The following is a 12,105-nucleotide window of genomic DNA, read 5'->3' on the forward strand; positions in this document are numbered from 1 at the left end:
TGAATGAACAGTCTATATTTGGCCAAAACCCTTCATCAGGACTGAAGAGTGTGGGCATAAGTCTTTCCCACAGGATCTTGAAATGTTCAAATGGAAGTGAAGTTTCTTGTAAACGGAGTCATAGATTGTGTACAGCATAGAGAAAGGCCCTTTGGCCCAACTCGTCCATGCCAACCTTTTGTCTATCCACACTAATCCTATTTGTCCACATAAGGACCATATCCTTCTGTGCCTTACCTAGTTAGGTGTCTGTCTAAATGCCTCTAAAACTCAATAATTACCATGGAGCAGAATTGTAGCAAAGCGGTTAGCACAATGTTTTACAACGGCAGTGATCCTGGTTCAATTCCTACCACTGTCTGTAAGGAGTTTGTATGTTCTCCCCATGGCTGTGTGAGTTCTCTCCGGTTTTCTCACAGGTGGATGGGAAAGGTAAAGGACTGGAGAGGAAGGAATTTGATAGGAGAAGAGTGTTACCATGGGAGAAAGGGGGGAGGGAAGGGCACTGGGGGAGGTGATAGGCAGGTTAGGAGAGGTAATAGGCCAGAGTGGAGAATAGAAGAAGAGGGAAATGGGAAGGTATTTTTTATTACCAGAAGAAGAAATCGAAATTCATGCCATCATCTCGGAGGCTACCCAGACGGAATATAAAGTGTTGTTCCTCCAACGTGAGGGTGGCCTCATCTTGGCACAAGAAAATGCCATGGACCAACATGTCAGAATGGGAATGGAAATCTTAGTTAAAATAGTTGTCCAATGGAAATTCCGCTTTTGGTGGATGGAGCGGAGGGACTCAACAAAGCAGTCCCTGGTTCACCAGGACCCAAATTCCTGGTGAATCACCTCTGCACCCTCTGCAGGGTGCCATCTTATAGTTTGATAACCAGAACTGCACACAGTTAAGAGTGATCTAACCATCATAACTGGTATGACAACTCCCCAAGACCACAGGAAAATGTACAGTGATAAGTACATCACCAAACCAAGCCACCCCTCAAGGGATAGTAAAGATTTAAACAGATATGGGTCAAACATGGAGAAATGAGATGAGCTCAGATTGGCATCTTGGATGACATGGACCAGCTGGGTGAAAGAGCCTGTTTCCATCTATGATGCTATGACTCTATGGTAATGCAAGAGGTAATCCATGGTATTCAATGGAAGGGAGACTGTGAACTGATGATGTGACTTGCCATTGGTACATTCTTAAAACAATAAGACCATTATACAGAGGAGCAGAATTAAGCCATTTGGCCCATCAAGTCTACACCGCCATTCCTTCATGGCTGATTTATTATTCCTCTCAACCTCATTCTCCTGCCTTCTCCCCATAACCTTTGACAGCCTCAGTAATCAAGAACCCATCAACTTTTGCTTTGATTATATTCAATGTCTTGGCCTCCCCAGCCACACATGACAATAAATTCCAAAGATTCACTACCCTCTGTTAAAGAAATTCCTCCTTATCTCTGTTCTGAATGGACATCTCTCTACTCTATGGATTTAACAGTGGCTGGATAGGAGATGCCAGAGAGTAGTGGTGGATAACTGTTGGTCAGGTTGGAGGCCGGTAACTAGTGGTGTGCCTCAGCGATCTGTACTGGGCCCAATGTTGTTTGTCATTTACATTAATGATCTGGATGATGGGGTGGTAAATTGGATTAGTAAGTATGCAGATGATACTAAGGTAGGTGGCGTTGTGGATAATGAAGTAGGTTTTCAAAAATGGTAGGGCATTGAAGAATGCAGGAGAACAAAGTAATCTAGGAATGATGGTGCATAGTTCCCTGAAGGTGGAATCTCATGTGGCTAGGGTGGTGAAGAAAGCTTTTGGTATGCTGGCCTTTATAAATCAGAGCATTGAGTATAGGAGTTGGGATGTAATGTTAAAATTGTACAAGGCATTGGTAAGGCCAAATTTGGAGTATTGTGTACAGTTCTGGTCACCAAATTATAGGAAAGATGTCAACAAAATAGAGAAAGTACAGAGAAGATTTACTAGAATGTTACCTGGGTTTCAGCACCTAAGTTATAGGGAAAGGCTGAACAAGTTAGGTCTTTATTCTTTGGCGTGTAGAAGATTGAGGGGGGACGATAGAGGTGTTTAAAATTATGAGGGGGATAGATAGAGTTGACGTGGATAGGCTTTTTCCATTGAGAGTAGGGAAGATTCAAACAAGAGGACATGAGTTGAAAGTTAGGGGACAAAAGTTTAAGGGTAACACGAGGGTGAATTTCTTTACTCAGAGAGTGGTAGCTGTGTGGAACGAGCTTCCAGTAGAAGTGGTAGAGGCAGGTTCGGTATTGTCATTTAAAAAAAAATTGGATAGGTATATGGACAGGAAAGGAATAGAGGGTTATGGGCTGAGTGCGAGCCAGTGGGACTAGGTGAGAGTAAGCGTTGGCATGGACTAGAAGGGCCGAGATGACCTGTTTCCGTACTGTAATTGTTATATGGTTATATGGTTATTCTAAGGCTGTGCCCTCTGGTCCTAGACTCACATACTAAAGGAAACATCCTCTCCACATCCACTCTATCTATGCCTTTCAATATTAGATAGGCTTCAATGAGATTCCTCACTCACTCTTCTGAACTGCAGTGAGTACAAGCCCAGAGCCATTACATATGCTAACACTTTCATTCCCGGGATTATTCTCCTGAACCTCCTCTGGACCCTTTCCAATGCCAGAATATTCTCTCTTAGACAAGGGGTCAAAAACCGTTCATGGTACTTCACGTGTGGACTGCCCAATGCCTCATTAAGCCTCAGCATTACATTTACTATTCTAGTCCTCTCAAAATTAATGCCAACATTGGACTTGCCTAGCTTACCACTGACTCAACCTGCAAGTTAACCTTTGGGGAATCCTGCACAATGACTCACAAGTCCTTTTGCACCTCTGAATTTTGAATTTTTCCCAATTTAGAAAACAATCTATGCCTTTATTTTTTCTACTGAACTGCATAGCCATGCACATGCCTACACTATATTCCATCTGCTACTTCTTTGCCCATTCTCCCAATCTCTCTATGGCCCTCTAGAAATTCTTCTACTTCCTCAATATTACCTGTCCTCTCACCTGTCTTTACCCTGTCCACAAAATTGTCCATAAAGCCATCAATTCTGTCATCCAAATCATTGACATATAACATGAAAAGAAGCTTTCCCAACATCAACCCCTGCAGAACACCACTTGTCACCAACTGCTAACCAGAATAAGTCCCCTTTATTCTCATTCTTCTCCTCCTGCCAATCAGCAATGCTCTATCCATGGTAGTTTATCTTTCCTGCGATACCATGGGCTCTTGTCTTGTTAAACAGTCTCATGTGTGGCACCTTGTCAAAGGCCTATTGAAAATCCAAATAAAGATCATCCACTAACTCACCTTTGTCTATCTTGCCCGCTATTTCCTCAAAGAATTTCAACAGAATTGTCAGACGAGATTTCCCTTCATGGAAACCTTATGGACTTTGGCCTATTTTACAATGTACCTCCAAGCAAGCCTAAATCTTATCCTTAATAAGGGATTCTGACATCCTCTCTAACATTGAAATCAGGCTAACTGAGCCATAATTTCCTTTCTTCTGCCTCCCTCACTTCTTAAAGAGTGGAGTGACTTTTGCAACTTTCCCATATTCTGGGGATTCTTGAAAGATCCGTCAGGCTGAGGATTGGAGTCAGGCTGTCGGACTGCAGGATGAGCAGGATTGGGTTCAGAAGAGCTGACCCGGGTACAGACCATGTTGGTGCCTGCTACTTGGAGATAACCAAAATTAGTGCCTTCAAGTTGGCAAGAAGGTGACTTGTAGTGAAATCGTGAGCAACTGACTTGGACGTTAGTTTTGCAGTCGCAAGCCAGCATTGGACATTGCTGCAGGCCTGCTTCTGTTGTTTGCTGGTGAGACAGACAACAAGACAGCAGTTTCGCCCCAGTTGTAGCGAGGACTAGGTCTCAAGCCACAGGCTTTCATTGTAACATGGCACCTGTGCTCAGTTAGGGGTAGCCTCTCCTGTCAGTGCTGCCCTCCAGTGTTGGATCGGTGGAATTACAGGCTGGACTGCAGGAACCATCAACTTGTGGGACTTGTGACTCAAGGTCTTGGACTAAAAACATGTTTTCTTATGTTACGATGTTCTTTTTCCTTCCTTACTTGCTATTTTGAATGCGCGTGTATGCTTTTGCACCATGGCCCCAGAGGAAGGCTGTCTCATTCAGCTGTATCCATATATATCCATAATTAAACGATTTGATTTGATCATTACTAATGCCGCCACAATCTCTTCAGCAACCTCTTTCAGAACCATGGGATTTATTCCATTTGGCCCAGGTGACATCTACCTTCAGATCTTTCAGCTTTCTAGCACCTTCTTCTTAATAACTACACACATTTCTGCCCTTTGTGTCTTCCATAGTGAGGGCTGATGCCCCCCATTACTATCTCCCCAGTGTCATATTCCAGCAGTCCGATATCCACTCTCACCTCTCTTTTACGTCTTATGTATCTGAAGAATCTTTTAGAATCTACTTTAATATTATTGACTAGCTTACTTTCATATTCTATCTCTACTATCCTAATGATTTTTTTGGTTGTCTTCTGTTGGTATTTAAAAGCTTCCCAACTTCTCTTTAATTTTTGCTTGATTATATGCCCTCTCTTTAGCTTTTAATGTGCCTTTGACTTCTTTTATCAGGCATGGTTGCCTCAACCTCCACCCCCACCCCCCAACTATAGAGTACTTCTTTCTTCTTCGGGATGTATTAATCCTGTGCCATCCAAATAGTCCCAGAAATTCCAACCATTGATGTTCTGTTGTTGTCCCTGATAGTGTCCCCTTTCAATCAACTTTAGCCAGCTCCTTTCTCAAGCCACAAACAAGAGGAAATCTGCAGATGCTGGAAATCCAAGCAACACACACAAAATGTTGGAGTAACTCAGTAGGCCAGGCAACATCTATGGAAAAGAGTATAATCAATGTTTCTGGCTGAGATCCTTCAGCAGGACTGGAAAAAAAAGCTGAGAAGTCAGTAAGAGGGTAAGAGGGGAGGGAGAAACACAAGGTGATTGGTGAAACCCAGCAGGGGGGAGGGGTGAAGTAAAGAGCTGGGAAGTTGATTGGTGGAAGAGATACAGGGCTTGAGAAGGGGAATCTAATAGGAGAGGTCAGAAGGCCATGGAAGAAAGAAAACAGGGGGAGGAGCACCAGAGGGATGCGATGTTCTCTATTAGATTCACATTAGATCTCTGGCTCCTAAGGGTTCCTTTACCTTAACCTGCCTCATCAAATCTGGTTCATTACAACACCCAATCTAGAATTGCCTCTCCCCTTGTAGGCCTAAAGCTATCATATAGGCATTCTATGAATTCCCACTCTTTGGAATCAGCACCAACCTGATTTTCCCAATCTACTTGCATATTGAACTCTCCTTATGACGTGCCTTTTCTATTTTCCATTGAAGTTTATATCCTACATCCTGCTGCTGTCTGGGGGCCTATATATAACTCCCATCAGGGTCTTTTTACCCTTGCATTATCTTAACTCTACCCACAAGGATTCTACACGTTCTGATCCTATGTCACTCTTGCTCCTCACCAACCCTCAACGGGGGAGGGTTGCACCTTACCTCATCGAAGACTGGGTTGTTGCCTTTCCGGATCCGTGTAGTCTTTGTCTGCCCGGCAGCCGTCACTTTAACCACAGGCCTGATGTTGATGCCTGGGATCTGGCGCCCTTCAGCCACGTGTACTCTAACCTGGAACAGAAGAATTTGGTGAATCTCGTTGATGGAGAGAGGCACCGCAGGAGTGAGCTGGATCTGCTGGCTGAGTGGTGTGTGGCACCAGCCTCAAACTCAGCATCAGCAAGGCCAAGGAATTGGGTGTGGACTTCGGGAAGGAGCACGAACACCAGTTCTCATCCAGGGATCAGAAGTGGAAAGGGTGAGCAGCTTCAAGTTCCTGGGTGTCAACATCTCTGAAGATCTATCCTGGGCCCAATAATTACGAAGTGGGCATGACAACGCCTCTACTTGATCAGAGTTTGAGGAGATTTGGTGTGTATGTCACCAAAGGCCCTTGCAAATTTCTACAAAGTGCGGTGGAGAGTATTCTGACTGATTGCATCACCATCTGGTATGGAAGGGGACACTGCACCAAATCACAAGAGGCTGCAGAGGGTTGTAGAATCAGCCATCCCCATCATGGGCACAACCCTCCCCACCGCCGAGGGCACCTCCAAAAGGTGGTGGGTCATGAAGGAGACATCTATCATTAAAAACCATCACCATCCAGGACAGGCCCTCTTCTCATTACTACCATCAGGGAGAAGGTACAGGAACCTGAAACCTCAATGATTTAGGAACAGCTTGTTCCCCTCCACCATCAGATTTCTGAAAGGTCCATGAACACCACCTTGTTATTCCTTTCCTCGCACAATCTTTTTTTTATTATTTATAGTAATTTTATGTCTTTGTACTGTACTGCTGCCATAGAACAACAAATTTCCCATCATCTAGGATAATGACAGACACACCCAGCCCTGAGACACCAGGAAGGTCATTTGATTCTAAGCAAACATGAGAAAATCTGCAGATGCTGGAAATTCAAGCAACACACACAAAATGCTGGTGGAACAATAGACAATAGGTGCAGGAGTAGGCCATTTGGCCCTTCGAGCCAGCACCGCCATTCACTGTGATCATGGCTGATCATCCTCAATCAGTATCCCGTTCCTGCCCTCTCCCCGTATCCCTTGACTCCGCTATCTTTAAGAGCTCTATCTAACTCTTTCTTGAAAGCATCCAGAGAATTGGCCTCCACTGCCTCCTGAGGCAGAGCATTCCATAGATCCACAACTCTCTGGGTGAAAAACTTTTTCCTCAATTCTATTCTAATTCTTATTCTTAAACTGTGGCCTCTAGTTCTGGACTCACCCATCAGCGGGAACATGTTTCCTGCCTCTAGCATGTCCAATCCCTTAATAATCTTATATGTTTCAATCAGATCTCCTTCTAAATTCCAGTGTATACAAGCCCAGTTGCTCCAATTTTTCAACATATGACAGTCCCGCCATTCCGGGAATTAACCTTGTGAACCTACGCTGCACTCCCTCAATAGCAAGAATGTCCTTCCTCAAATTTGGAGACCAAAACTGAACACAATACTGAATGCAGCAGGCCAGGCAGCATCTATAGGAAGAAGTACAGTCGATGTTTCGGGCCGAGACCCTTCATCGGGAGTAGTTGTTTTATTGGTCATTACAGAATGTCTCTCTGGTTCTCGGTCCACAATACCGACCCATATCAGAATCAGGTTTATCATCATTCATATGTCATGTAATATGTTTTTTTTGTGGCAGCAGTACAGTGCAATACATAAAGTGCTACAGCACCCTGCAAAGGTTTTAGGCGCCGTAGCTATATACTGTATATGTGCCCAAGACGTTTGCACAGTACTGTAGTTGTTTTTGTTAGGTCCGTAGGGATGGCTTTGGGGACAGTGTAGGGACTTGCTGGGAATCTAGCTGAGTGGTGTCAAAGCAACCTCCTACCCAATCTCAGCAAGACCAAGGAGCTGATTATTGATCTCAGGAGAAGGAAACCAGAGGTCCATGACCCAGTCCTCTTTGGAGGATCAGAGGTGGAGAGTGTCAGCAACTTTAAATTCCTCAGTATCAATATTACAGTGGAATAGAGGGAATTACAGAGGCATGAGCGAGGAGTTGGCCAGAAATGATTGGAAAAGAACACCGGCAGAGATGACAGTAGAGCAGCAATGGCTGAAATTTTGGATGCAATTCAGAAGGCACAGGATGCAGTATATAAATCCCAAAGAGGGTATTCTAAAGGCAACATGACACAAGAGAAGTCAAAGCCAACGTAAAAGCCAAAAAGGGAGCATATAATAGATCAAAGATTAATGAGAAGTTAGAGAATTTGGAATCTATTAAAAACCAACAGAAGGCAACTAAAAAAGTCACAAAGGAGGGAAAGATAGAATGCGAAAGGTGAAACACAAGGAAATCTGCAGATGCTGGAAATTCAAACAACGCACACAAAATGCTGGTGGAACACAGCAGGCCAGGCAGCATCTATAAGGAGAAGCACTGTCAACGTTTCAGGCTGAGACCCTTCGTCAGGACTAACTGAAAGGAAAGATAGTAAGAGATTTAAAAGTAGTGGGGGGAGGGGGAAATGCAAAAGGATAGGAGAAGACCGGAGGGGCTGGGGTGGAGCTGAAAGCTGGAAAGGTGATTGGCAAAAGGGATACAGAGCTGGGGAAGGGAAAGGATCATGGGACGGGAGGCCTCGGGAGAAAGAAAGGAGGAGGGGGGAAGCACCAGAGGGAGATGGAGAACAGGCAGAGTGATGGGCAGAGAGAGAGAGAGAGAAAAAATAAACAACTAAATATGACAGGGATGGAGTAAGAAGGGGAGGAGGGGCATTAACGGAAGTTAGAGAAGTCAATGTTCATGCCATCAGGTTGGAGGCTACCCAGCCGGTATATAAGGTGTTGTTCCTCCAACCGGAGTTTGGATTCATTTTGACAATAGAGGAGGCCATGGATAGACATATCAGAATGGGAATGGGATGTGGAATTAAAATGTATGGCCACTGGGAGATCCTGCTTTCTCTGGCAGACTGAGCATAGGTATTCAGCGAAATGGACTCCCAGTCTGTGTTGGGTCTCACCAATATATAAAAGGCCACACCGTCCTACCACCCCACCAGCCTCCAGGTCCAACATATAATTCTCCGTATCTTCCGCCACCTCCAACGGGATCCCACCACCAAGCACATCTTTCCCTCCCCCCCCCCCTTCTGCTTTCCGCAGGGATCGCTCCCTACGCGACTCCTTTGTCCACTCATTTCCCTCCCCCCCCCCCATCCCTTCCCACCAATCTCCCTCCTGGCACTTACCCTTGTAAGCGGAACAAATGCTACACCTGCCGTTACACTTCCTCCCTCACCACCATTCAGGGCCCCAGACAGTCCTTCCAGGTGAGGCGACACTTCACCTGTGAGTTGGCTGGTGTGGTATACTGCGTCCGGTGCTCCCGGTGTGGCCTTTTATATATTGGTGAGACCTGATGCAGACTGGGAGAGTTTCGCTGAATACCTACGCTCGGTCTGCCAGAGATAACAGGATCTCCCAGTGGCCACACATTTTAATTCCACATCCCATTCCCATTTTGATATGTCTATCCATGGCCTCCTCGACTGTCAAAATGAATCCAAACTCAGGTTGAAGGAACAACACCTTATATACCGGCTGGGTAGCCTCCAACCTGATGGCATGAACATTGACTTCTCTAACTTCCGTTAATGCCCCTCTTCCCCTTCTTACCCCATCCCTGACATATTTAGTTGTTTGTTTTTTTCTCTCTCTCTGCCCATCACTCTGCCTGTTCTCCATCTCCCTCTGGTGCTTCCCCCCTCCCCCTTTCTTTCTCCCGAGGCCTCCCGTCCCATGATCCTTTCCCTTCTCCAGCTCTGTATCACTTTCGCCAATCACCTTTCCAGCTCTTAGCTTCATCCCACCCCCTCCGGTCTTCTCCTATCAATTTGCATTTCCCCCTCCCCCCCCCCACTACTTTCAAATCTCTTACTATCTCTCCTTTCAGTTAGTCCTGACGAAGGGTCTTGGCCCGAAACGTCGACAGTGCTTCTCCCTGTCGATGCTGCCTGGCCTGCTGTGTTCCACCAGCATTTTGTGTGTTATGCGAAAGGTGTGCTAGCCAGTAATATTAAAGAGGATTCTTCAGATAAATAAAGTGTAAAAGAGAGGTGAGAGTAGATATCGGAACACTGGAAAATGATGCTAGGGAGGTAGTAATGAGGGCAAAATTGCAGATGAAACTGATGACCAGAATGGTGGAAGTCCAAGAGCATCAGGGGTCATAAAGTGTGTGAAGTTACCATTTCTAGAGAGAAGATTTTTGGGAAACTGGAAGGTCTGGATCAGATGGTGTACATCCCAGGGTTCTGAAAAAGGTGGCTGAAGGGATTGTGGAGGCATTCAATGATCTTTCAAGAATCACTAGGGCCTGGAATTGTTCCGGAAGACTGGAAAATTGCAAATGTCACAACACTCTTGAGGAATGGAGAGAGGCACAAGAAAGGAAACTATAGGCCTTACCTACCAGTTAGTCTGGTTAGTTTGGTAGTTAGTCAGTTAGTTTGGTAGTTAGCCTGACCTCAGTGGTTGGGAAGATGTTGGAGTCAATTACTAAGGATGAGCTCTCAGGGTACTTGGCGTCATGTGATAAAATAGGCCGTAGTCAGCATGGTTTCCTCAAGGGAAAATCTTGCCTGAGAAATCCGTTGGAATTCTTTGAAGAAATAACAAGCATGATGAACAAAAGTAATCGGTTGATGTTGTATATTTAAATGTTTAGAAGGTCTTTGACTAGGTACCATGCAAGAGGCTACGAGCCCATGGTATTACAGGAAAGAAACTAGCATGGATAAAGCAGAGGCTGATTGGCAGAAGGCAAAGAGTGGGAATAAAGGGAGCCTTTTCTGGTTGGCTCCTGGAGACTAGTGGTGTTCCACAGGGGTCTGTGTTGGGACCGATTCTTTTTATGTTATATGTCAATTATTTGGATGATGGAATTGATGGCTTTGTTGCATTTTGCAGATGATATTAAGATAGTTTTGAGAAAGTAGAGAGGCTACCGAAGGGCTTACACAGATTGAGAGAATGAGCAAAGAAATGGTAGATGGAATACAGTGACGGGAAGTGTATGGTCATGAACATTGGTAGAAGAAATGAAAGGGTTGAGTGTTTTCTAAATGGAGAGAAAATACAAAAAAACTGAGGTGCAAAGGGACTTGGGAGTCCTTGTGCCGGATTCCCTGGAGGTTACTTTGCAGGTTGGGTCTGTGGTGAGGAAGGCAAATGTGATGTTGGAATTCATTTCTAGAGGGCTAGAATGTAAAAGCAAGGATGTAATGTTGAGACTTTATAAAGCACTGGTGAGGCCTCACTTGGAGTATTGTGAACAGTTTTGGGCCCCTTATCATAGAGAGGTTGTGCTGAAACTGGAGAGGGTTCAAAGGAGATTTGCAAAAATGATTCTAGGATTGAATGGCTTGTCACATGAGAAGCGTTTGGTGGCTTTGGGCCACCAGAATTCAGAAGAATGAGAGGTGACCTCATTGAACCTGTTGAAGGCTTTGATATAGTGGATATGGAAAGGATGTTTCCTATGGTGGCAGAAGCTAAGACCAGGGACTCAGTCTCAGAATAAAGGGGCATCCTTTTACGACAGAGATGTGGAGGAATTCCTTTAGCCAAAGAGTGGTGAATCTGTGGAATTCATTGCCACAGGAGCTGTGGAGGCCAAGTCTTTATGTATATTTAAGGCAGAGGTTGATTTATCAGAACATGAAGGGATACAGAGAGAAGGCAGGAGATTGGGGCTGAGAGGAAAATTGGATCAGCCGTGATGAAATGATGGACCAGGCTTGATGGGCCAAATGGCCTAATTCTGCTCCTATATCTTATTGCCTTATCATTTCAGAGGAAGAGGATCGGTTCTGGACCCAGCACTTAAGTACAATTATTAAAAAAAGCACAGCAGCGCCTCTACTTCCTTAAGAGTTTGCAGAGATTCGGCAAGACATCTAAAACTGAGAAAATTCTATAGATGTGTAGTGGAGGGTACGTTGACAGGGTGGATCACAGCCCGGTATGGAAACAACAATGTCCTTGAGTGGAAAAATCTGACAAAAAGTAGTGGATATGGCCCAGTCCATCATGGAAAGCCCTCCCCACCACTGAGCACATCTTTGAGCACCACTGAGCACATCTTTGAGCACCACTGAGCACATTGTTGCATAAAAGCAGGGACCCCCCCCCCCCCCACCACCCAAGACATACTCTCTTCCCGCTGCTGCCATCAGGAGGAAGGTACAGAAGCCTTGGAACTCACCCAGCCAAGTTCACGAAGTTATTACCTCTGAACTACTAGGCTCTTGAACCAGAGGAGATAACTCCACCCAACTCCACTTGCCCCATCATTGAAATGTTTCCACAACTTATGGAAGCTTCATCTCATGTTCTTGATATTTAGACAATAGACAATAGACAATAGGTGCAG

At 45.0% G+C, this 12,105-nt stretch overlaps 1 protein-coding gene across 6 annotated transcripts in view; it reads right to left on the reverse strand.

Annotated features, from left to right (window-relative positions):
- Window positions 1-12,105, reverse strand: part of dysf (dysferlin, limb girdle muscular dystrophy 2B (autosomal recessive)) — a 400,698-nt gene that overhangs the window by 284,333 nt on the left and 104,260 nt on the right. For all 6 annotated transcript variants that reach the window (XM_059965797.1, XM_059965801.1, XM_059965798.1 and 3 more), the window contains exon 7: window positions 5,627-5,755. In XM_059965797.1, coding sequence (XP_059821780.1) covers window positions 5,627-5,755 — 129 coding nt within the window. The remainder of the gene's footprint in view (window positions 1-5,626; window positions 5,756-12,105) is intronic.

The sequence above is a fragment of the Hypanus sabinus genome, chromosome 3, assembly GCF_030144855.1.
Source record: "Hypanus sabinus isolate sHypSab1 chromosome 3, sHypSab1.hap1, whole genome shotgun sequence".
Taxonomy (NCBI): domain Eukaryota; kingdom Metazoa; phylum Chordata; class Chondrichthyes; order Myliobatiformes; family Dasyatidae; genus Hypanus; species Hypanus sabinus.